The 25,519-nt window shown below is 45.3% G+C and overlaps 1 protein-coding gene across 2 annotated transcripts in view; it reads left to right on the top strand.

Moving 5' to 3' along the window:
* HTT (huntingtin) overlaps window positions 1-25,519 on the top strand; it is a 164,828-nt gene that overhangs the window by 91,027 nt on the left and 48,282 nt on the right. For both annotated transcript variants that reach the window (XM_073012553.1, XM_073012554.1), the window contains 11 exons: window positions 538-615; window positions 1,126-1,349; window positions 2,619-2,697; window positions 2,846-3,007; window positions 6,113-6,168; window positions 7,058-7,206; window positions 10,053-10,189; window positions 11,888-12,004; window positions 16,195-16,317; window positions 17,230-17,465; window positions 18,534-18,676. In XM_073012553.1, the coding sequence (XP_072868654.1) occupies window positions 538-615; window positions 1,126-1,349; window positions 2,619-2,697; window positions 2,846-3,007; window positions 6,113-6,168; window positions 7,058-7,206; window positions 10,053-10,189; window positions 11,888-12,004; window positions 16,195-16,317; window positions 17,230-17,465; window positions 18,534-18,676 (1,504 nt within the window). The remainder of the gene's footprint in view (window positions 1-537; window positions 616-1,125; window positions 1,350-2,618; window positions 2,698-2,845; window positions 3,008-6,112; window positions 6,169-7,057; window positions 7,207-10,052; window positions 10,190-11,887; window positions 12,005-16,194; window positions 16,318-17,229; window positions 17,466-18,533; window positions 18,677-25,519) is intronic.

The raw sequence follows: 25,519 nt of genomic DNA, 5'->3' as shown, positions 1-25,519 counted from the left end.
TCTTGATTCTTGTAAAGGACATTGGGTGCTGTACATCTTGTTATAGATGTTGATAAAAATTCTTGTGAGAATAGTAACGTTAAGGTAGTTGTTTGCTCATTGTTGCCTATCGCTATAAGATAATTCTAGGACTGATTTGTGGTAAATCACACATTGCTGTGTCATAGTTGTGTTCACTGAACATATTCAGGGGTCTACAGATGCAGGGCTCTTGGCTGCTTTGCACACTTCTGAATTCCTGCCCTGAGAACAGGACTGGATACCTAGTAGATGATAGGTATTTGATAACAGTTTAATGAATTAATGAGTGAATGAACAGATATGTAGATATGTGAAAGAATGGTTGTAATGTATGTAACTTGGATTTCAAGACTTACTGACTCTGTTCAAATAAGAAATGGAAAACTTTCCTCTGATTTTCCTCTACTATTTACACTATTTAAATGGAAGTTATCTTGTACCTTTGATTTCTGTCTAGGATTCGTACAATAATGGGTCATCTCTGAGTCACTTACCGTCTCACTGTTCTTTCCACAGTGTGTTGAGGAGATCCTGGGATACCTGAAATCCTGCTTTAGTCGAGAACCAATGATGGCAACTGTTTGTGTTCAACAAGTAAGAGCTTCATTCTTTTCCTATTCTGTTAAGACTTTCAGGTATGATGACAAAATGCTGCTACTCCTTAAGAAGCAGGTGCTGGTGGCGTAATCAGCTGGGAGGATTGTGAGGTCCAGCATAGCACTTTTCGGCTCTTTCCATGATTGAGCCAAGAGGCCGACCTTCCCGTCATTCCCTAGGAGGACGAGGTCTGTCACTGTGGAGAGCAAAGGATATCAGAAGCTCCCCTGCAGCCTCACTGGTTAACTTCCAGTCCCTCAGGGTTTTTGTTTAGCATGCTCAGTCTCATTTAGAATCGCAAGGAAACCCAAAACTCTTATTTAAGGTACAAACAGCACTTCATACAATATCTCGCCGAGGTAATAATAGTGATTCACAGGAAGAATTTCACATTGTGAATCTTTGCTAATGTATCCAGTTATTTACAGATGGATTTGATATTTGTGTGGGAGATTCTTAAAGTGTTGTTCATGCCATGTTGTTTGTGCTTCAATTTTTTCACTATAGTTGTTGAAGACTCTCTTTGGGACAAACTTGGCCTCCCAGTTTGACGGCTTATCATCCAACCCCAGCAAGTCACAAGGCCGAGCACAGCGCCTTGGCTCCTCCAGTGTGAGGCCAGGCTTGTACCACTACTGCTTCATGGCCCCGTACACCCACTTCACCCAGGCCCTCGCTGACGCCAGCCTGAGGAACATGGTGCAGGCGGAGCAGGAGCACGACACCTCGGGGTAACAGTTGTGGCAAGAATGCTGTCGTTGGTGGAAGCACAAAAGAGCAAGCAGGAAATACTTTGTAAAAGAATAAAAACGAAAAATGTTAGCCAACATCTTCTAATAGTCTGCTGTATTCAAAGAACTCTAGGAAATATGGTTGATGCAAAGATGATTTAAGGCATAGCCCGGCCTTTCAAGAAGTGTGTGGCCAGTGAGTGAGATGGGCTTGGGACTTACACATCTCAGAGGTGGGGGTAGAGGAGGAGGAACACTGAGTGGGCTGAGAAGCAGCCAGCTTTCATTGCCAAAGTGTGTCAGCAAACCAGAAGGCAGTTCATAATGTCCCCACCTGTTCAAAGCACAGGCCCTGTAGAGTGGTGTGGCATGTGTTGGTGGCAGTTTTCAGGCCTGTAACAAGGATGAAAGAACAGCTTCATTGCAGCACAGTAGTGCTGGTATTCAGAGGTGTATGAAGGTCATAGAAGCATCTTGGATATATTACCTTGTGTTTTGTCAACTTTATGACTAGAAATCTCTTTTTACTTAAATTTATGTTTGTGTCTTTAATGCCTGGAATACAGGACTTCTTAAATTGCCATAAGTATCAACAGGTATTTGAGTTACTAATCTGTATAGTAGCAATAATAGAATCCCTTGTTTTTCCTTTTATAAATGTAATGATTAAATAGCTACAATTGAAACACTAGAGTCAGGAGTCAAGGAAAATACCCCTGTTCCAGGCTGTATGTTAGTGATGTACTTACTTCAGAAATAAGCTTCAGAAATAAGTCTGTTTCAATGCTTTCTGTAACCATTTGGGATATTAATAAGCATGTGAGTGTATGCATGTTTGGGTTAATTTCATATATGTTTCTTAGAAAGGATATCATTGATGTAAATATTTTCAAGGCTTGTCCTCCAAAAAAATCCTGTGATTTCTTCTAAATTACTGATCTTTTAAATGACCTTCACCTTTCTCTCAAGTCTCGCTTGGAGACTGGGCTGAGTAGTCAGTTTCCTGTAGCAGTAAAAAGCTCAGACTTGAGTAGCCTTCCACAGGTGACGAGACTTGATGGCTGTCAGGCAGCTGTAAACTGTAAATAGAGTGTCATTATCTCGAGAGGGTGATGCTGCCACACTGAGTGGCCTTTCAAGTTGTTTCTCAGTCTGACATGTTCTGATCGTGTGAATGTGAAATTGGTTTGAACAGGAGTGTATCTGAGTGCAGAGGAGATTATTTAAAGATATTCTCATGTCTGCTTCCCTTCTATTCCCATTTGGCAGATGGTTTGATGTCCTCCAGAAAGTGTCTACCCAGTTGAAGACAAACCTCACAAGTGTCACAAAGAACCGTGCAGATAAGGTAAATGGTGCCGTTTGTGGCATGTGAACTCAGGCGTGTCAGTGCTAGAGATGAAACTGGAGCTGAGACTTCCCAGGTATTTTGCTTGAAGCTTTTGGTTGAAGGCTCACTTATGGATTCTTTCTTTCTTTTTTCTTTTTTTTTATAGAATGCTATTCATAATCACATTCGTTTGTTTGAACCTCTTGTTATAAAAGCTTTAAAACAGTACACGACAACAACATCTGTGCAGTTACAGAAGCAGGTTTTAGATTTGCTGGCGCAGCTGGTTCAGTTACGGGTTAATTACTGTCTTCTGGATTCAGATCAGGTTTGTCGCTTTTAATCTTACATCCATCATACCTGTTCCTAATTTAGTACAAATTACCCTAAAAGACACTGAAATCTACTTTAAAGAAATGTGAACTGTGTTTCCCCACCCCCCATCAATTGCTGCTGCTTATGTTTTTCATGCACTTAGCTAGTACAAGGCCCGGGGCATAGCCAGCCTCAGCAAGTCGGCATCCTTGCCCCAGCTCCCTGGACTCAAGGCTAACCTGGGGTTGGCTGTTAGGGATTTCCGAAGGTTTGTCCCATCCACTCGCCTCCCCTCCAAAATAAGTTTGAATTTAAATTGTGAGATATAATTAAGATTTATTGTTTGGGGAACATTTTTGCAAAATCTGGAGAGTTAGTTTAAATGGATTATCAATTATGACTATAATTGATCATCTGCAGTTTCAGGCTATCTAACAGGTTAGCTTACCTCTTTAAAAAGGAATGGAATTTAGGCAGACAGTAACTGAGACCCACGCTCCTGGAGTCCCCGTGGGAGCTGTGTGGCTCTGCACAAGCATTTGCACTCTTCCCCTCTTGGCTGTATTGCCTTCCTCCTGCAGTTGCTGTGGGCACTAGATTCTGGCTAGTCATGTCCCTTCATGATGCACAGTTTCCTCAAGATTTGTGCCAGTTAAATCACTGCCTTTTCATAGTCAAAATTTAACTGTCATTTTTGACCCATGATCTTGGGCTACTTCGTTATGTGGGGTAGGAATATTTTTGAGATAGAAATATTACACTTCTCTGTTTCCTTCTAGACATAAATCTGTTAATCCTGTCAGTACTGTTACTCATCTGAAAGGGTCTGTTTCCCTAGGAGAACTGAGGGCTCGCGGTCAACACTGATTTCCCACCATGGGTATTGAGGTGGGGTCTGCTTTTTTTTGTTTTGTCTTTTTTTTTTTTTTTGAGACGGAGTCTTGCTCTGTCACCCAGGCTGGAGTGCAGTAGTGCCATCTCAGCTCACTGCAACCTCCACCTCCCAGGTTCACGCCATTCTCCTGCCTCAGCCTCCCAAGTGGCTGGGACTACAGGCACCCACGACTTCGCCTGGCTTATTTTTTGTAGAGACCGGGTTTCACCATGTTAGCCAGGATGGTCTCTATCTCCTGACCTCATGATCCACCTGCCTCGGCCTCCCAAAGTGCTAGGATTACAGGCATGAGCCACCGTGCCCGGCCTGGGGTCTGCTTTTAATGAAAGAGGCATCAACGGGTGGGCTTTGCCTTGGCCTGATGCTTTGAACCTTTGTTCACAGAACCTATCTGAAGAAAATCTGTCTCAATGGGCCACTGCTCTCCTTGGGAAACATACATTGGGAACTTCTTTTAGTTTCCTTTGACACTAGGAGGCTGCCTGGGGAGAAGCCCTGGTCTATGGCTATGGGCAAGCAGGGGCTGAGAGGAGCGGGCTCTCAGTGGGGCGGGGTACCCTAAGGGAAGCCAGAACCCTGATTTGTTCCATTCTAGTGAGAACAAAGACTGCAGTCTACCTTTTCTTCAGAATTTCCCAGTTCTAACTGGGCATGGTGGCACACCTCTGTAGTTCCAGTTACTGAGGAGGCTGAGGCGGGAGGATCACTTGAGTCCAGGAGTTTGAGTCCAGCCTGCGCAACATGGCAAGGCCTGTCTCTAAAATAATAGTAATAATCATAGTTTCTAGTTCTGGCTGGGCACAGTGGCTCATGCCTGTAATCCCAGCACTTTGAGAGGCCGAGGCAGGTAAATCATTTGAGCTCAGGAGTTTGAGAACAGCCTGGCCAACATGATGAAACCCCATCTTTACTAAAAGTACGAAAATATTAGCTGGGTGTGGTGGCAGGTGCCTGTAATCCCAGTTACTTGGGAGGCCGAGGCAGGAGAATCACTTGAACCCGGGGGACGGAGGTTGCAATCAGCTGAGATTGTGCCACTGTCCTCCAGCCTGGGCGAGACAGAGCGAGACTGTGTCTCAAAATAATAATAACCTGTGATACTGACTCATCATGGATAGGAACTGATTTCCTCATGTGGTAGTTACAGACTATGGTCTCCTTGGGCCTGTCTTTAGTAGGGAAAAAAGGCAGCTCCCCACTGTAACATAAAATAGGTGGACTTGAATTTTATCAAATTTGATAAAAAGAGTTTTATCAAATTCTTTCTTTAGTCGTTCTACTGGAGCTTTTTCTTCAATGTAGAATACTCTTTGTTGCTTTATTATATTTGTCTGCAATCTCCATGTGATACTTCCATTTTTGAGGGAGGACAGACTCGAGGCTCCCCCGTGCTGCCCGCGGCCCTGCAGGCACGTGGAATTCATCTTTGGCCTGTGCTTTCTTCTGAGTCCCGGTGCCCCTGCCTGCGAGGCTCATGTCCAGCTGCCCCTTTGTGGTGGTGTGAGGTCATTCCTGCTGTGAGCGCTCTGGTTTCATGTTTGTTCCGATTGCCTTTCATCAACCGATCCCCTTTCTCCCAGTTCTTAAGGTTCAATACAGTAACAGTTTGATGAACAAGAATAGAACTAGAACAGACAAGCCATTGAACTCTATGCTGATAATGATTTACCGAGCACCTGCTGTATGTTTGCATTCCGCGCAGAGGCTCTGAGAAAGCCGGGCCATGTGCTCCATGCTTTATCAGTGGAAGCTCTTCATCAGGTTGGGAAAGCTGACAGCTGCGTGGAATACCAGTGTGACACAAAGCTGGCTCCCGTGCAGCCCTTGCGTGTTGCCTCTCAGATGGTGGGAGGAAGAAAGTCGACTCCTTTGGGTATCTTATTACCAAACCAGTTTCAGGGAATCTGCTACCCTGTCTGCCATTAATGGGAACAGATGAGTCCCCAAGGTGTACTTTTGGGTATTGTCTGATGTCGCTTGGAATTTATTATTTGTTTTTCCAATGAGGTTTCACCTCAGTGTGTAGTAAAGTTGTTGAGGGGATTCCTGGATGTGTTCTACAGTTATCTAGGCTGATTTCAGAATAGAGTTATGCTTATAGTCAAATTTATCAGCTGTCAAGAAATTAATTTAAAATTTATGCAGATAAGCAGGAGGAAAAGAAACCTGGTTTTTACATTTTAATCCTATTATTGTTGTAAAATTTTACTTTCCTTCCCGTAGGTGTTTATTGGCTTTGTATTGAAACAGTTCGAATACATTGAAGTGGGCCAGTTCAGGTAATAGCATTTTGTTATTTTAGAGTTTTTTCTCCTTCTTGTGTACTTACATGTAATTTAGGTTATTAAGATGAATGTTTAAACTACTGTTAGGCATTTTTGCTGTTTTCTTTAAATGAAAATCTGATTAACATGCTGTGCATTTTTGCTTCTCTTAAAAATTAATGTATATCTCAAGACTTGTTTGGAAGTAGTTATATATCTGAAAATTCCATATGTTGTCAGTTTTCATTGCACATTTCAAAGCATTTAATTATGTTGACAGATGGCGGAATGAAATCTCGTGGTGGAGCACTAGTTTTTAAATCTTAGAGAAAGCAGTTTTTATATAAGGTTGTCTTTAGTAATTATTATGCACTTGTATTCTCTGCAGCTTTTTCTTGCTAGATGTTGAGGTTTTAATACTTCTTGCTAGTCCATTACAGGTTTATAATTATTGAAAGTTAAAATTCTTTAGTACCTGAAATACTTAATAAATACTGTAGTTAGGAAAACTTAGTGCAGAAGGAAAGTGTCCCCAGATTCCCTGGAGTCTGGAAACAGTGTTTGTTCTAATCACGTGACACCTCCACTGTGTTTTGGGGCAAGTTACTTTTTCTCTTTTGAGTTTCAATTTCTACAAGAGCAAAGGGGCAGAGGAGAGCTACGAAGATTGTAGCTGCTGTGCCTCTGTGCCGTCAGATGCCTTCTACCTGCTCCCTCCGAACCTTTACACCTGTCCCGGCTCTGCACAAGGGCACAGATGGGATGCACTATGGCAGGGATGGGGTTAGAGCAGATCACTGACACCTGTTAGCTTAATGTGCCCTCATGAATTATTTTATGTTGCTTATATTGATATGTATCTTAATTTTAAAAGAAAGGTCTAAATGGATGTTTTTGTTTCTAGGGAATCAGAGGCAATCATTCCAAACATCTTTTTCTTCTTGGTATTACTATCTTATGAACGCTATCATTCAAAACAGATCATTGGAATTCCTAAAATCATTCAGCTCTGTGATGGCATCATGGCCAGTGGAAGGAAGGCTGTGACACACGGTAATGGGACACTTCTTTCACTGTCGTCTTCAGTGTCACGATGTGCTTGGCAGTGTTCGTTTTCATACACCCACTTTCAACTTTGTCAGTGGCGGCCGTGTACTTCTCAGGCTCTGCATATGTGTCTGTGTGTCTGTGTATGTGAATGTACTGGTTAGAGACGTTTCAAAAGAGAAGAGAGCATATTCTTTACTCTCAGCAATTTGTAATCTTCTCAGGGAAAGAAAATTCAAGAAACAGTAAGATAGCCTAAGGTACAGATAGATTCTGAATATAAAGTTCCTGTTCATTCACACGAAACACTGAAAGTTCTTCACCTGATCTTAGCCAAAAGGCCGAGAAGTGATGAAACACTAAAAATTCTTCAGTCGAACTTGCCGTGAATTAAATTTTGATCTCTGATCCAGGTGGTATTGGAGATACAGTTTGACTTGGGTTCAGGGCTTTCTGTTTTGCCTGATGATTTTGCTGGAGCTTAAAGACAGGGCTTCAGGAGACGGCCAGCTGTGCAAGCCCCCAGCCTGTGGAAGGAGCTAGCCTGGTTTTATGAACGAGCTGTAAATCTTTCTTTGAGCTTTTTGAACTGGTCTTCCAGCATTGCCCTATTGACCCCTCCCTGACTCCTTTGCTGGAATCCGTAGGCTTTTGAACTTTGACAGGGACACATCCTAAGACCCTTGCAAACCCCTAGATGTGAGAATGGCACTACTACATAGAGTCTTTTCCACTCAGCATGTGTGCAGAAGAGCGCCAACCATACTGTGTGGCGAGGCAGAGCCTTGGCTGACCTCTCAGTCAAGGCCTTAGCTTTACAGAGCTAAGCCAGTTAGTCTTTGCCGTGGCTTCACAAAGGCTTCAGCTTCACACTGCCAAAGTATAGATTAGTAAAGGTATAGGTGTTTGGTTTCCTGGAATTGGAGGGTCTTTGGACAGAAAATCAGTGGCAGCCAAAGCCAGTACTTTGTGCTGGGAAGCTTGGTCGTCTGTGAGAGGGTCAGAGAGGATACCCATGCGTGCGCCACTGAAGGGTCAGTGAGTCTCAGGGCTCTGCGTGCGTGTCTCAGGGCTGGAGAGTGTGTCACTGAGAGGTCAGAGTGTTTGTGTGTGTGTGTCAAAGAGGGTTGCAGTGTGCCCTTCACTGAGAGGTCAGAGGGTGCCTCGCGCGCGCGTGTGTGTGTGTGTCACTGGGGGTCAGTGAGTTTTCTTGTTTGTGCATGACACTGAGGGGCAGAGTGTGCCTCTGTGTGTGTGTGTGCGTGCTCCTGTGTGTGTGTGTACGTGTCACTGAGGGGTCAGTGTTCCTGTGTGCGCGTGACACTGAGGGGCAGAGTGTGCCTGTGTGTGTGTGTGTGCTCCTGTGTGTGTGTGTACGTGTCACTGAGGGGTTAGTGTTCCTGTGTGCGCGTGACACTGAGGGGCAGGGTGTGCCTCTGTGTGTGTGTGTGTGTGCTCCTGTGTGTGTGTACATGTCACTGAGGGGTCAGTGTTCCTGTGTGCGCGTGACACTGAGGGACAGAGTGTGCCTCTGTGTGTGTGTGTGTGTGTGCTCCTGTGTGTGTGTACATGTCACTGAGGGGTCAGTGTTCCTGTGTGCGTGTGACACTGAGGGGCAGAGTGTGCCTCTGTGTGTGTGTGTGCTCCTGTGTGTGTGTGTACATGTCACTGAGGGGTCAGTGTTCCTGTGTGTGCGTGACACTGAGGAGCAGAGTGTGCCTCTGTTTGTGTGTGTGTGTGTGTGTGTGCTCCTGTGTGTGTGTGTACGTGTCACTGAGGGGTCAGTGTTCCTGTGTGCGTGTGACACTGAGGGGCAGAGTATGCCTCTGTGTATGTGTGTGCGCTCGTGTGTGCATACGTGTCACTGAGGGGTCAGTGTTCCTGTGTACGCGTGACACTGAGGGACAGAGTGTGCCTGTGTGTGTGTGTGTGTGTGTGTGTGTACGTGTCACTGAGGGGTCAGTGTTCCTGTGTGCGTGTGACACTGAGGGGCAGAGTATGCCTCTGTGTGTGTGTGTGCGCTCGTGTGTGCATACGTGTCACTGAGGGGTCAGTGTTCCTGTGTACGTGTGACACTGAGGGACAGAGTGTGCCTGTGTGTGTGTGTGTGTGTGTGTGTGTGTGTGTACGTGTCACTGAGGGGTCAGTGTTCCTGTGTGCGTGTGACACTGAGGGGCAGAGTATGCCTCTGTGTGTGTGTGTGCGCTCGTGTGTGCATACGTGTCACTGAGGGGTCAGTGTTCCTGTGTGCGCGTGACACTGAGGGGCAGAGTGTACCTGTGTGCCAATGAAAGGCATTTCTTGTTTTTTTTTATATGTGGTCATAGTAGACCAATTAATTTATTTTGACTCCTGTTTTAGACCAAAATAAGACCTGGGGTAAAGTCCCTTATCTATCTAATGAGAGAGTGAGTTTACTTTAAAAAGCATAATAATCCAGTGGCTTTGACTAAATGTATTATGTGGAAGTTTTTATTGTCTTTTCAGATGAATCAAATAGATTATTCTCGAGACCAGGAATGGTGCTGTTTTGGTTATTTGGAAAGTTTTATCATTTTCAAATTGACTTTTGAATTTGAGTCACCTTTTTTCAGAAGTGGTGTTAAATTACAGGAGCCCTAGGTTTTTTTTCTTTTTTTAGAAGCCATCACAAAATGATCAGTGTTCAGAGGAAAAGCTTTGATCTTTCACAATGGCATAATGATTGATAACCTTAATTCATCTCTTACCATAAGCCAAGTATGTGTAAGGGTTTTCTTTATTTCTTGATATCATTTTGTAGATGTTGAGAGCAGTTTTCCAAATGTAATCTCCATGAAATACCTGATGAGGGTACCCTTTTGTCCCCACAGCCATACCGGCTCTGCAGCCCATAGTCCATGATCTCTTTGTATTAAGAGGAACAAATAAAGCTGATGCAGGAAAAGAGCTTGAAACCCAAAAAGAAGTGGTGGTATCAATGTTACTGAGACTCATCCAGTACCATCAGGTAAGAGGAATGTGTGTTGGAACTGTTGTGGATACTTTATTGACCCGTACAGATGGAAGGAAGTGCCATGTGGTAACACTCACTGTTAACCGTGCTACTTTGTACCAGGTTTAAGCTTTCTGAGGCCTGGGGAGATGCTGGGGCAGCGGCGGGTGCAGGGGGAGGTGGGGGCGGGGGACAGGCGCGGTGGCAGGAGGTGTCATTGGTGTTTATCCTTCTTTTTTTTTTTTTTGAGATGGAGTCTCACTCCGTCGCCCAGGCTGGAGTGCGGTAGCATGATCTTGGCTCACTGTAAGCTCCACCTCCCGGGTTTAAGCGATTCTCCTGCCTCCACCTCCCGAGTAGCTGGGATTACAGACATGCACCACCATGCCCAGCTAATCTTTTTTTTTTTTTTTTGGTATTTTTAGTAGAGATGGGGTTTCACCATGATGGCCAAGCTGGTTTCAAACTCCTGACCTCAAGTGATCCGCCTGCCTCGGCCTCCCAAAGTGCTGGGATTACAGGCGTGAGCCGCCGCGCCCGGCCTGGTGTTTGTCTTTAAAGTGGGCACAGCCACAGGGGTTCACCTGACTCCTGGTCTGAGAGCCAGAAGATCACTCAAGATAGTGAGGCCCTCTTTCCAAAACGAGGACCAAAAATCAGTTGACAGTGTTGGTCAAGATGGTAGAAACCTAAAATGATAGAAATCTCAACTCTGAAATAAAAACTTTATTTGCATATTTATTTTCCACTATTTTGACATAGGGCTAAGGTCTTTTTCTTTGAGCTAGTTTCTGGTTTTGTTTTCTTAAGGTGGCGTAAGAATTCAAAGACATTTTGAGGAAAACTGAGTGCAGAAATCTCTCTTTTTTAATGACTTCTCTTTTCTTTCAGCTTGTACTGTTGTGTAGCCCTCGCTTATTTTGTCAATTCTTTTTAGCTGTTTGTCTTTGAATCTTTATGAAGCCATAGCTTTTCTCATAAGAAGCAGCACTTTCTTTGTTCATTCGTATTTTAATTAACTCCTGTAGTATTTAATTAAATACTTAATGCCTAATTAAATCACATAATTGCAATGCAAAAGTACATGTATCATAAAGAGGTCTGAAAATGAGCAACTGGCAAGCAGGTGGCGGCAGGCAGAGCTGGCTGGGTGGGTGGGTGTCCTGGAGAAGAGCTCATCAGCCGCATGTTCAGTGAGCTCTGGATATCTCTGTGTAAAAATGATCACGAATAAACTTGTGCTCAACCGTGCATACTTCCGGAAAGTAGATGCTGTTCAGTAGATTGCCTCTGCAGAGAACACAGAATTGAAGTGAATTTCCACAAAGGCGGTGAGCCACCTGCAGAATAGTTTAGTCAAGGCTGTGTTTGAATTTTGCCAAAGATTAATATACATTTGATTTTTATGTTGTGTCTTTTCTCTGATTGTGAAATATTATAAATTCTATCCAAATAACAATGATGGCAAGTCCTCCTGAGCAAAGTGTGCAGCTTGCATGTGTCCTAGAGGAACTTGTGTTTCGTTCTGATTCCCCTGCATTTCTCATGTCATAGAGTGGGGATTGCATCCGTGTCCCCCTGTCCTCTTTGGGATCACATTTGTTTGGATCCTAGAGTCTTCCAGCTGAGCTGGGACAAGCGTAGCAGATGGACACATGGGGGTGGAAAGGCGCCTCTTGGCAGCAGACTTTCTAATTGTGCACACTCTTATAGGTGTTGGAGATGTTCATTCTTGTCCTGCAGCAGTGCCACAAGGAGAATGAAGACAAGTGGAAGCGACTGTCTCGACAGATAGCTGACATCATCCTCCCAATGTTAGCCAAACAGCAGGTTTGTCCCCGCAGCCTTGGCTCGTTGTTGCATAGTGATGGTAGCTTAAGGTCCTTGTGAAAGGGGGGTAGCTGGAATCAGCTCTTCCTTCAATCCTAATCTGTGCTTTGATAGCAGTTCTCCATGCTAGTCATGGGGCAACTAACTTCATTTCTCCTCAATGCCATCTCAGGTTGGTATTGCCCACCTACTTTACAGGGGAACTCATGACTCAGAGAGGTTGTGGAGATGATCAGGCAGCACACAGCTTTAGAGTGCTGGGGTGAGGGCGGGCCAAGTCTGACTCTAAAGCCCGAACCCTTACCTCCTATACTGCCTCCTGCATTCTGGTCAACGCAGTGTTTTATTTGGTGGTTACATTTTTGTTTTTGTTACCTTACTACTTGTAATTTAGCAGTTTTTCTTTCCTTTCCTTTCCTTTCCCTTCCTTTCCTTTCCTTTTTCCTTTCCTTTCCTTTTTCCTTCTTTTCCTTTCTGACAGGGTCTCGCTCTGTCACTCAGGCTAGAGTGCAGTTGTGTAATCTCACTGCAACTTCCACCTCCCAGGTTCAAGCAATTCTCCCACCTCAGTCTCCCGAGTAGCAAGGACCACAGGTGTGCACCACTATGCCTGGCTAGTTTTTTGTATTTTTAGTAGAGGTGAGGTCTTGCTCTGTTGCCCAGGCTGGTTTTAGACTCCTGGGTACAAGTGATCCACCAACCTTGGCCTCCCAAAGTGCTGGCATTACAGGTGTGAGCCACCCCGCCTGGCCTATTCATCACTAATCAGAATTTCTATGATCAAATGACATGAATCATTGTTTCCATAAATGCAGTGGAAGGAAATGGCCTGGCAGTACCAATTTTGGAAGCAACATGCCCCCAGTCAGGCACAGGACACTGTGCCCCCAGTGTAGCAACATCTCTGTATCTTACAGAGAAGGGTGATGGGTCCTCCTCAAGGCAGCTCTGCCAGAAAATCTCATGAGCTGCCTGGCACGGCTTGAGGTTGCCTTTTAAATGGACTCAGCAAATACATGTTTGTTCATCTTGATTATACACAATAAACAACTACTCTGTATAGTACAAGTAGTCCATGTTTTTTTGCATTTGATTTAAACCAGAGGCATGTGATATTGATGGTTACTGCCTTCATGACTGCACCCCCATCCTGATTTCATAATGGAATGTTATCCTGAGACCAGTTAGACAATGGAACAGGGATCTTGGCTTCTGGTGAGACTGACAGCAGTTTTAGTGTGGTCAGGGTCTCCCTGCCTACAGATGGTGTTAGAACGGTGCTCTGGAAGCTTTATTCCATTATCTTCTGTGCATAATCTGAGTAGAGTAGAGATTGAAGGCCTGAATGCATAGTAAATATCTGACTTAATTTCTGCCGCAATGGAAATTGTGCGATAAAACATTTATGAAATGTGTAGCACAGCCCCGGCCAGGTAGCTCAGCACAGGTGCATGTTGCATTCAGAAGTAGTGCTAGATACTATCCTGTTACTGGCAGTACATACATCAGTGATCAGAGCAGATTCAAGAAAGACCCCCTGCCTTCTTGGAGTGAAGATTTTGTTGGGATGGGGGTGAGGGGACAGACAATAGAAAAACCAGTGAGTGAAGTCTCTACCGTGGCGGCTGATCAGGAACGCTGTACAGAAGAATCCAGGAGGGAAGAGAGTTAGGTGGTTTCGGTGGTGGAGTGGCATTGTTCAGTTGGTGATGAGAAAAGTTGTGGTGATCTGGTGACATTTGAGTGAATTTGCAGAAAGGAAAGATACAAGCCTAGGAGATACCTGGGGGAGGAGCATTCCAAGCAGAGCAAACAGCTGCAAAGGCCCTGGGGGGAACATGCTGTTAGGGTACAAGCAATGGGGGTGGAGGAGTGGGGCAGCCATGGGGAGGGAAAGGAGCGAGGCCTGGTGGGGTGAGGCCAGCATGGAGGAGCCTTGAGAGGGTTTGCCCTGACGTGGTGTTTAGCAGGATCATTTTTACTCCTGAGTTGAGAATAGTCTTGACGGGGAGGTAAGGGCAGAGCAGGGCCACCCGAATGAGGCCCAGCGGTGAAGTGGAATGGCCCAAGTGGGCATCCCTTGGCAGCGTGAAAACAGAAGCAAGGTTTGCTGTTGACTTTGATGTGGGATGTGAGAGAGAGCAGGGCATTGGGGGTGATTTCAGGGTGAGGACAGGGTGGCTGTGACGAGGGTAGGGCAGACATTGGGGGCAGCAGGAAGTCAGAGATTGTCTGGATGTAGCAATTGAGACCCCATAGGTGCCTAATGAGGCGAGGCCAGCATCAGGTGTATGAGCCCAGAGTTGTCGAGAGACTGTGGGGCAGGGGGTCAGCATCTGAGATGTCCACTCACAGTGGACGCAGCCTGGCTGGAGAGGAGGAGGAACTTGAATACCGAGCCTGCTGAGTCCCAGCTCCAAGGTCAGGGAGGTGAGGGGAGCCAGTGCTGGGGCAGGGGGAGTAGGCAGGTGTGGGGTTCCTAAAGTCAAGATTTTTTTTTAAGGCATTTTGTGCAGGAGGGTGACATCTGCTGTGAGTACCCTGGGAACTTGGCACAGGTTTGGCAGCACCGAGAGCACTGATGAGTGCTTTTGGAGGAGCAAAGGGAGCCAAACCCTAATGGGAGTGTGTTCCTGAAAGGACAGGAGAGAGAATTGGAAAAAGGTTTTACTTGAAGAAGGAACAGAGAAATAAGGCGGTAGCCAGAGGAGGAGAGGAGTCAGCAGGGGATTAAGTTGGCAGAAATGAGGGCCTGTTTACACCCTGAGAACAGAAGCAAACAGGGAGGATCGGTTCCTGTCACAGGAGAAACAAATCTCTGTCATGGTGTTCGCAGACACAGGTTAGGATTGGCTGCATGGATGACAGAGCACTATGGGTTCTCCCAGAGTTGCTGCGGGGAGGCAGAGTTGGTGGGCACAGGTGAGGGTCCAGGATACAGGAATCCTGGAACTCAGAAGGTCCATTGTTCCCTTCTTGTAAGATGTGGCCAGTGTTGTGAGCTTCACACCTGTGCCTTGAAAAACACCACATCTCTTTGCAGAATTGTTTGCTATGTGTATACATGCTCAGTAGAAACAAATATTGGAAACAGTCAATGCCCACCATCAATCAGGAATGGTTGAACACACTGTGGTATAAGCTTAGACTATTTTAGCTTGAGTTATTTTGCATGATTAAAAGTGTTCTGGCCAGGTGCGGTGACTCATGCCTGTAATCACAGCACTTTGAGAGGCCAAGACAGGCAGATTGCTTGAGCTCGGGAGTTTGAGACCAGCCTGGGCAACATGGTGAAACCCTGTCTCTACTAGAAATACAAAAACTAGCTGGGTGTGGTGGTGTGCGCCTGTAGTCCCAGCTAACTCAGGAGGCTGAAGTAGGAGGATCACTTGAGCCCATGAGTGTGTCCTTGCACTCCTGGGGGACAGAGCGAGACTGTTAGAAAGAGAGAGAGAGAGAGAGGAGAAAGAGGGAGAGGGAGAGGGGAAGGAGGGAGGGAGGGAGGGAGGAAGGAAGGAAGGAAGCAAGGAAAGAAGGAAGGAAATGAAAGCAATGGAAGGAAGGAAGGGGAGGGAGGAAGGAAGTTCAGCCAGTTGCCTTGGGAGTTCTCCATTGCACTGTTAAGTGAGAAAAGCAAAGATGTTTATGGTTTTTCAAAAACAACTAAAACAAAACCTGTGTGTGTGAGGGGGTAAGGATATGGCTATAGGAACATGGGGGTGATTAAGAAAGGGATATACACGACTTAGCATTTGTTACAACTGTTGGGGGAGGGATGGAGTGCGGAAAAAGAAAAAAAGGAAGAGTGTGCATACCATCCCGTGTATGTGTTTACAAAGGGACGCTTGGAAGACTGGTCCCCAAAATGTTGGTAATGATTTATCAGGGTGCTGCAGTTCTAGTTGATTTTTTTCACACTTTTGTATATTTGAGTCTTTTACAGAAAGCATTTATTATTTATGTAATAAAAATCTAAATGAAAAGATTTCCGTTATGGGAAAAATATAGCTGATACAGTGTTGTTCTAAAAATGTTTGCTTGGTTCACCACTGAACTTAAAATGCTTTTAAATGAGGGAACGTGATGATGAGATGACTGACAATTTGCCCTGGAGTTACATAGCTGATGTATAGGAAGCTGACGTTTCTTTTGGCTTATGTAGAAATGTTTGTGGTGTCTTAATTTCACAGATGCACATTGACTCTCATGAAGCCCTTGGAGTGTTAAATACATTATTTGAGATTTTGGCCCCTTCCTCCCTTCGTCCGGTGGACATGCTTTTACGGAGTATGTTCGTCACTCCAAACACAATGGTGAGTCTCTCGCCTGACTCAGCAGATGAATCTAGAGGGCTTGTTCAAGCACTGATTGTTGGTACCACCCCCAGAATGTCTGAGTCAGTCAGTTTGGGCGGAGCTTAAGAGTTTGCTTTTTTTTTTTTTTTCCAGGGCAGGGGATGGAGTCTCACTGTGTTGCTCAGGCTGGAGTGCAGTGGTCTCGGCTCACTGCAGGCTCCACCTCCAGGGTTCACACCATTCTCCTGCCTCAGCCTCCCAAGTAGCTGGGAGTACAGGTGCCTGCCACCAGGCCCAGCTAATTTTTTGTATTTTTAGTAGAGACGGGGTTTCACCATGTTAACCAGGATGGTCTTGATCTCCTGATCTCGTGATCCACCCACCTTGGCCTCCCAAAGTGCTGGGATTACATGTGTGAGCCACTGCACCCGGCCGGTTTTTTTTTTTTTTTTTTTTGGAGATGGAGTCTTGCTCTGTCGGCCAGGCTGGAGTATAGTGGTGCGATCTCGGCTCACTGCAACCTCCGCCTCCCGGGTTCAAGAGATTCTCCTGCCTCAGCCTCCTGAGTAGCTGGGACTACAGGTGCGTGCCACTATGCCTGGCTAATTTTTTGTAGAGACGGAGTTTCACCATGTTAGCCAGGATGGTCTCAATCTCCTGACCTTGTGATCCGCCCGCCTCAGCCTCCCAAAGTTTATAGGTGGATTACAGGTGGCTCCCACACCAAGCCAAGAGTTTGCATTTTTAACAAATTCCCAGGTGATACTAATGCTGCTTTTCTGGGACCACACTTTGAGACTCAGTGATAGAAAGATTTATTGGTAGGATAGTAAAATAGGAGTAATTTTTTTTTTCACAAAATTGGCAATTGGGGGAAATTTAATCTTCCTTTTTTCTTTAGCTATGACTTATGTATTCTGTTTATTTTAGGCATCTGTGAGCACTGTTCAACTGTGGATATCAGGAATTCTGGCCATTTTGAGGGTTCTGATTTCCCAGTCAACTGAAGATATTGTTCTTTCTCGTATTCAGGAGCTCTCTTTCTCTCCATATTTAATCTCCTGTCCAGTAATTAATAGGCTAAGAGATGGGGACAGTAATTCAGCACTAGAAGAACACAGTGAAGGGAAACAAATAAAGAATTTGCCAGAAGAAACATTTTCAAGGTATGCTTTCTATCTGAGCCTATAACTAACCCATGCCTTTTGGAAAGTCACTTGGTGTTTCATGATCAGTTAAGTCTGGAATAACACCTGGTCTTGCTTCAGTTCTGAGCTGGGTAAAGAAGTCTGTATCAGTGTAATTTTCTAATCCGTCCTGGCTTATCTGTGGCTCTTGTTTCATACCTCTCTTGAGGTTCTGTCATGTTCTGTCTCTTGTCCTCAGTAGAGATGCTACAGCAGTGGCTTGCTCAGGTAGGGCAGGGCAGTGGGGTGGCTGTCCTGGGGGCAGGCAGTAGGCGTGCATTGCCTTCAGGGAAGTTAAAACCCAAGAGAAGCCACAGAAAGTGAATCTTATATTCTCACCATGTGCCGGCAGTTTTACACGCTGTCAGTAATAAAATACTTCTCCCTGCAAGGCAGACTGCCTCCAGTAAAATACCTGTAGTATCAAATCCTGTCTTCCCTAATAAATTGTTGGAAAGCTCCCTCAGGACAGTGATCAGGCACTCGTAAATGCTTGCTGCCTAGATGGGGTCCCTCTCTACCTCTGCTGGATTCTGAGTGTTCACTGAGTTAGAGCTGCTGCTGCAAATGTGCTACTTCTGGCTGAGTGGCTGTGACTTCACGCAGCCGTCATTTGGTTTGTCGTCAGTGAAGATGCCCTGTGTTGTCGATGGAGATAAGCCCAGTAAGCCTGCTGGGCAAGTTTTTGTTCGCAGGTTCAGCAGGCAGCCCGTGGCTTTCCCTCTGTTGCATTGAGGCAGCTGGCTAAAACTGATGGTACATTAAATTCCTATGACAGATGATCAGCTTGTATTTGTGTAATGGTGTACAGTTTACAAAGCTTAAAAAAATACTACCTGCCATTTCATCCTCAGCGAGGAAGGTGATACACAGAGAGAAAAAGTGACTGTATCCAAGGCGATGGTGTTACGCGTTTGACTTTAACGGTTTAATGTACTTTACTTCTATTTTTACTTTATATTTACCACATATATTTTCATATATACTTGGCATAAGTGCTTTATAGTAGTCACCTAATTCACTGTCACCCTTTTTGTTTCTTGGAAGGTTTCTATTACAACTGGTGGGTATTCTTTTAGAAGACATTGTTACAAAACAGCTGAAGGTGGAAATGAGTGAGCAGCAACATACTTTCTATTGCCAAGAACTAGGCACTCTGCTAATGTGTCTGATCCACATCTTCAAGTCTGGTAGGTGAATCACATTAGTCTTCCTCGAGTATCTCAATTCCCCATTCTGCACTGTATACTCTTAGAGTGTAGGAGCTATGCTGCCCGGTAGAAACTCTGCCTTGCCCAGCGTGCCAGTTGAAAATGTTTGTTGCTATAAGAGTCAGCCTGATCCATATGACCCAGCAGTTCTACTCTTGGGTGTATACCCAAAAGAATGGAATGCAGGGTGGTGAAAAGATGTTTGCATGCCAGCGTTCATAGCAGCGTTATTCACAGCAGCTAAAATGTGGAAGCAACTGAAGTGTGCATCGATGGATGAATGGATAAGCAAAATCTGGTGCATACTTAGAGTGGAATATTATTGAGCCTTAATGTTCAATAAGCTTAAAGGACATTCTGACACATGCAGCAACATGGGTGACCCCTAAGGACATTATGCTAAATGAAATAAGCCAGTCACAGAAGGACAAATACGATGTGATTCCCCTTATATGAGGGACCTGGAGCACTTAATTCATAGATACAGAAGGCAAAGTGGTGGTCGCCAGGGGCTGCAGGGGAGGGGAGTTGTTTTTACAAGATGAAAAGAGTTATTCTAGAAATGAATGGTGGGGATGGTTGTATAACAGTGTGAATGTATTTAATGCTACTGAACTGTACAGTTAAAAATAGTTAAGATGAGCCAGGTGTAATGGCTCATGCCTGTAATCCAAGCACTTTGAGAAGCCAAGGCAAGAGGATTGCTTGAGCCAAGGAGTTTGAGACCAGCCTCAGCAACATGGCAAGACCCCATTTGTACAAACAGACTAGCCAGGGATAGTGGTGTGCCTGTGGTCCCAGCTACTGAGGAGACTGAGGCTGGTGGACCGCTTGAGCTCAGGAGGTCAAGGCTCTAGTGAGGTATGTTCATGCCTCTGCACTCCAGCCTCTACTACAGAGTAAGACCCTGCCTCAAAAAAAACAAAGCAAGACAAGACCCAAAAATGGTTAAGATGGGCCAATCACAACGGCTTACGCCTGTAATCCCAACACTTCGGGGGGTCAAGGTGGAAGGATCCTTTGAAGCCAGGAGCTTGAAACCAGCCTGAGCAACATAGCGAGACCCCTATCTCTACAAAGAAAATAAAAAACTAGCTAGGTATGGTAGGCACATGCCTGTAGTCCCAGCTACTTGGGAGGCCGAGGCAGGATGATCGCTTGAGCTTGAGACCAGCCTGGAAAACATAGCAAGAGACCCCATCTCCACAAAAATAAAAAAAGTAAAAAAATTAGCCAGGGGTAGTGACATGAGCCTGAGCCCAGGAGGTCAAGCTGTAGTGAGCCACGATCGTGCCACTGCACTCCAACCTGGGCGAGAGATCGAGACCATGTCTCTAAAGAAAGAAAATTACAAGGACAGTGAACCCAAGAAAGTCAGCTGTGCAGCAAGCATAGAAAGCAACCAGTCCAAATTAGGACAGTGTGTTTTCCAAGAAGAACGATCATTTGTCATGAGAATGCTTTGCTTTAAATAAATGAGTAAATAGCTAGAAGACTAGTTCTAGGGGATAGGCACGTCTTTCTTCTCTCAACAAGAAAAAAGAAAGGCAATTCTAATCTCTAGGAAAAGCAAATAGCATTAAGTCATGGTCCAAATATGAGGCAAACCAAAATATGGCTTGATTTTTCAGCAGTTGATCTGTTGGAAGCCCTTGATATTAAAAAGGTTCTCCTTTACGCAGCTTAGGGGTCATGATCAAAGACCCATAGAAAGAGATGCCATCCTTTTAGGATCCTTGGCTCTCTTGGGAACTGTATTCACGTAGTCATAATGTAAGTATTGCTTGAGCTTTCATTTTTGGAATCAATATGTGACTGAAACACTGAAGACTTACTGACTTAATTATGGTTTCAGAACAGAATGAAAATGTCTTCAGTTCTGATGAATATAAAAGGAAAACTAACCAAGTTAATTTGGCAAGTAGATGGTAGAGATAGGGGTGGGAATGGAAGGGGCACTAAAATCCTTACCTAGCATTGTTGGAGTTACATGATTACATCATCTGAAGTTGACAGACCAAAATATAGAGGCTTCAAAGGTATCCAGATAGAGCTAAACATGTAACTCAGATTGTTCGGAGGTAGTATAAATGAGCCAAATCTCCTCTTTATTACCGTAGAGTTAATGGGTAATGTCTAAAGTTGTCTGAAGGCTGTAAATCATGACAAATTATGATGTGGTGATTGTATTCAACAGTCTTTCAGTTGCAGGGATAAAACCCCAATTTAAACTAGAGTAAGAGAAAGAATTTGTTGGTTTGAGCTCTTGGAAAGTGCAGGCAAGGGTAGTTGGTAGGACTGCATCTAGTGTTATAATTCTGTGGTCTGCATTGTGTATTTATGCATCTCAGTTCTGCTTTCTTCTCTTAATTTGTATAATTTTTAAATTTTATTTTAAAGATAGGGTCTCACTTTGTCGCCTACGCTGAAGTGCAGTGGTGTGAAGTGCAGTGCGAGGCTCACTCTAGCCTCGAACTCCTGGGCTCTAGAGTTCTTCCTGCCTCAGCCTTCTAAGTAGCTGAGACAATAGGCATGCACCACCATGGCTGGATAGGTTTTAAAATTCTTTTGTAGAAATGGAGGCCTTGTTATGTTGCCCAGCCTGGTCTTTAACTCCTAGCTTCAGGCGATCCTCCTGCCTCTGCTTCCCAAAATGCTGAGGTTATAGGTGTGAGCCACCGCGCCCAGTCTCATCTCTGCTTCCTGTCTTAGCCCCTCAAGTAGGCATGTGATTGGCCTTGCATGAGTCATATGGGTGACCATAAACCCCTGAATGCTCTGGTCCACCTGGGCCAAATGGGAGACTGGAGAGCATTCCATTGATGAAGAGGTGGGGCTTGTCTCCGGGAGTAAGGGAGAGGAGCACATGCAGTAACTGATGGTCTGCTGCACGGGATAGCGGCGCATCAGTTAGAATTTTGAAGGTAACTACCAGAACTGAAAACAGATAACAAGTAGTTGCCTTAAAAAGGGATGGGGCAGGGTGCTTTTGTGATCAGAAACTCCTTTCTCTTACTGGATTTTTGTACACATTTTGCGGACATACCCTTAGAGTAAAGATAATTAGCATTTTCAGCCTTGGTCCATTTGAGGAGTGGCCTGCCTCCGTGCTAGCAGGCTCTGAGTCTGCTAGGTTCATTCAGTTGAGCATCCTGGCTCTTGCCTGCATGGAACTTAGAGTCAGTGAGTCAGTATCACAAGTCTTAATATTTCCTATGAAGGAAAACAATAGTGCAGTGACAGACAAAATGGGTGGGCAGGCAGAGGCAGGATTTCCGAGGGGGAGAAGTAGCTAGCTTTTTGCAGAGAAATGTTCCGGCACCCGAGAGAGCAGCTGAGAGTGCAGGCAGGCAGGAGGCGAGTGGGGCCTGGCCGCACAGCGCCACAGAGTCCCAGAGAAAGGGGCCTCTTCATGGCCACTGCATTCAGCTGCTGTCACCCTCCACACAGGCCATGGCCAAAATTTAATTTTGATAATGGACTCTAGTTTTTGAGCCTTACTTGCTATTATTGAAAGAATTTTCTTGTTTCTTTTTAAAGATCTTCAGATTATGCTTCATTGACCACTGTAATAAGTTTAAAGTTGAGAAAATATGCCTTGTTAATGAATGATAGGTCAATTTTAGTATATTGGTCATTTTAATATTTTGCTACCAGTTGGTTTGAATCTGATGCCTGGAGGAGACAGCCTCATTTCTTTTTTTTTTTTTTTTTTTTTTTTTTGAGACGGAGTCTCGCTCTGTCGCCCAGGCTGGAGTGCAGGGGCCAGATCTCCGCTCACTGCAAGCTCCGCCTCCCGGGTTTACGCCGTTCTCCTGCCTCAGCCTCCCGAGTAGATGGGACTACAGGCGCCCGCCACCTTGCCCAGCTAGTTTTTTGTTTTTTTTTAGTAGAGACAGGGTTTCACCGTGTTCGCCAGGATGGTCTCAATCTCCTGACCTCGTGATCCGCCCGTCTCGGCCTCCCAAAGTGCTGGGATTACAGGTTTGAGCCACACCGTGCCCAGCCGAGATAGCCTCATTTCTAAGGACTAGTCTTGCCTTCGTGGGATAAGGGTGGTGTGTTCTGTGTCCTTCTACATGTCCGAGCGATCTCTGCAGCTCAAAGGTGTTCACTGTCTTATCGTGCTGATTTCCTCTTCTTCTATCTCAAAATTGAGACAAAATACTTTTACTATTGAAGTGTTATCCAGTAGAACTTCCAGCAGAGACGGGATGTCTGCACTGTCTAATTTAGTTGCCTTTAGCCACGTGTGGTGTTCCATACCTGAAATGTGGCTGGTCTGATTGGGTAGCTTAATTTATAATTTTATTTAATTTTAATTAAGTTTAAACAGCTCTGTGTGGATAGTGGCTCCTGTATGAAACTGCAGGTCTGTTGAGAAGCATCTTTACCGGAGAGAGTGGAGGGCTTGGAGGGGGCACGTGGGTTTCCTGCTGCTATCTTTGACCTTATTTAATTGGCCCAACATTTGCAAGTAAGTTGCCTGTGCGTGTATATATAAATGTCTGTTTCTGTCTTCTTGTTTCATTTGACTGCATTTATTTGAAAGACACTAGGTGGCAGAATTACTATATTTGGTTGGTTTCAAGATAAGAGTTGAAGTAATCCATCTTGTGTTTTTATATCAGTAAGGTGTGTTTAGCATATAAAATTGGTAATTTGTATTCACGTACTGCTTAAACAAAGGCTATGAATTCTACCCATACACTGAAAATGGAGACCTTTGAATTTGTCCATTTCAGGCATTACTTCTTAAACAATACGTGGTTCAGGAACTAGTCAGAATGGCACCCTTGACTTTTAGTTTCCTGCTTTTCCTTTTGTTGGGGGAGGAGGGTATTTAGCTCAAAGGTGTGTGCCTATTTCAGATTCCATCTAGGAGAAGCAGAATAGCCAAGAAAGATACCTGTCCTCCTGTTTGCAACATTTGGGGTAACCAGCATCCCTCTCTTTTGGTCCAAGATAGACGGGTTTAGAAACAGATGATGGTACCAGAGGCCCAGGGGGTGGAAGCATCAGCTTTGTTTGTTGTCAATGTGGCTGGATTAGAGCTGTCTGGCTTTGTAGCCTCAACACGGCTGTCCAGCTTTGCTCACTATGATTTTCAAGGACACATCTTGTGCCCTTCCCTGCCTGCCATCCAGACCATACCCAGGCAGGGTGGCAGGAACTGCTGCCCCTTCCTCCCTGAGTCCTGGTCGTGGGTGGTGGAGAGGTACCATGACCCTCACGGAGGCCTGCTCACCCTTCCTCTGTGGCAGAGGGGATGGCTGCACGACAGCTCTTTCCCTGTCCTTTCCAAAGCGTCCATGGTTCCACTTTATGGGGCAAAGCAGGAATACTGGAAGAGAAAGTGGTCCTTTCTATAGTAATAAAGTTGACATTGATTCAAGTTCACCCTTGGGGAAAGGATAGGGCCACTAACAATTATAATGCTGGAAGCAGTAGAATTTTCTCATGGGTATGTGGTGGGTTTAATTTTAATTATCCCAGTTAATTCTTAGAACAGCTCTGTGAAGTATTTCCCCCTTTCTGCTTGAGTTCTAAAAGATCCTATGCCAAAACCAAGAATGAAAACCCAAGCATTCTTTCTTGCCCATCGATCTTTCTCTCATCGGGCCACTTCTTGGGTTGTTAGTGGTGAATGTAGCCGCTGGCAATTGCAGAATACCCACCATGGGCCCCAGTCACTGTGTGGCGTGGATTAGAGGTGGTTCTCTCCATGTCATAGCCGAACAAGCCCAGCCCAGAGAGGTTTCTGCCCTAGGAGCTCTTGATGGTGGAATTGGGATGCAATCCCACATCCTGCCTGTTTTGGAAGCAGCATTCTTCATTTCCAGTTCCTGCTTCCATTGTTCCTTTTAGTATTTCTTTGTTTAACTCACGAAATCAGGACTTGGGGAGCTGCTGTGTGCAACTGTAGCTGTTTCTCTGGGTGCAGCCTGCATCCACCTTCCTGCCCCCCTCCTTTCTTGCACTGCCATCGTGGTCTCTGGGCACTTGGTCCCTTTCTCTTCCCCCGAGTCCCTTTGGCTCCCCTGTGCCACCCTTGTGATCCACAGGCTCTGCCTTCTTTCTGTCTGAGACTGCTGCTCATCACTACCCGGGACCCTAGGAAGGGAGGTTCCTCCGAGAAGCATCTTCTAATCTCAGCCACGTTCTCAATGCCGCCGTTGGCTTTGTTAAATAATGGTAGCTACTGTAACAAATAAACCAACATTTCCGTGGCTTCACACCAGAGAAGGTTGTTTCTTGGTTTTATGACAATGTGTTGAGGGTGTTTCTGGTTCATGGATGGTTTTCCTCCATGTGGGAATTCCGGGACCCAGGCTCCTTTCCTCCTTTTGGTTCTCTTCTCTGGGCCTCCACATCCTCTGTGTAGTTGGGGACAAGGAGAGGGAAGGTAGAGAAGAAGGCTCTGTGGCCTTGGACAAGTGACATGCATGCCTTTGCTGGTGTTCTCTGCTGGTGATGGGTCACAGCCCCACCCCGTACGAGGGGACTGGGAGACGACATCCTGCTGCCTCCCAGCAGCAAGCAGCACTGTGGTCTCTGATGTGTTTTCTATGAGGATAAAAACAGGCGATTCCAGGATGAGTAAAGTCAGGGAAACCCTTGGAAGGAGGGGACCAGGCGGGTGTCACCATGGGATTAGTGGTGGCTTCAGAATGAGCCGCCAAGAGTGCAGTGCCTTCTAAAGCTTTTGCTATTCTGATATGCCCATACCATGCCCAGCAGGTGTCTGCCTTGCTCTCCGCAGAGAGAGTGATGAATCTTTCTCATGAACCTCTGTCCAGTTCTTCCTCCCTCCATCTGGAA

Source organism: Chlorocebus sabaeus, chromosome 27, assembly GCF_047675955.1.
Source record: "Chlorocebus sabaeus isolate Y175 chromosome 27, mChlSab1.0.hap1, whole genome shotgun sequence".
Lineage (NCBI taxonomy): Eukaryota > Metazoa > Chordata > Mammalia > Primates > Cercopithecidae > Chlorocebus > Chlorocebus sabaeus.
The sequence above is the reverse complement of the archived record's forward strand: the minus strand, read 5'-3'. Positions and strand labels throughout refer to the sequence as shown.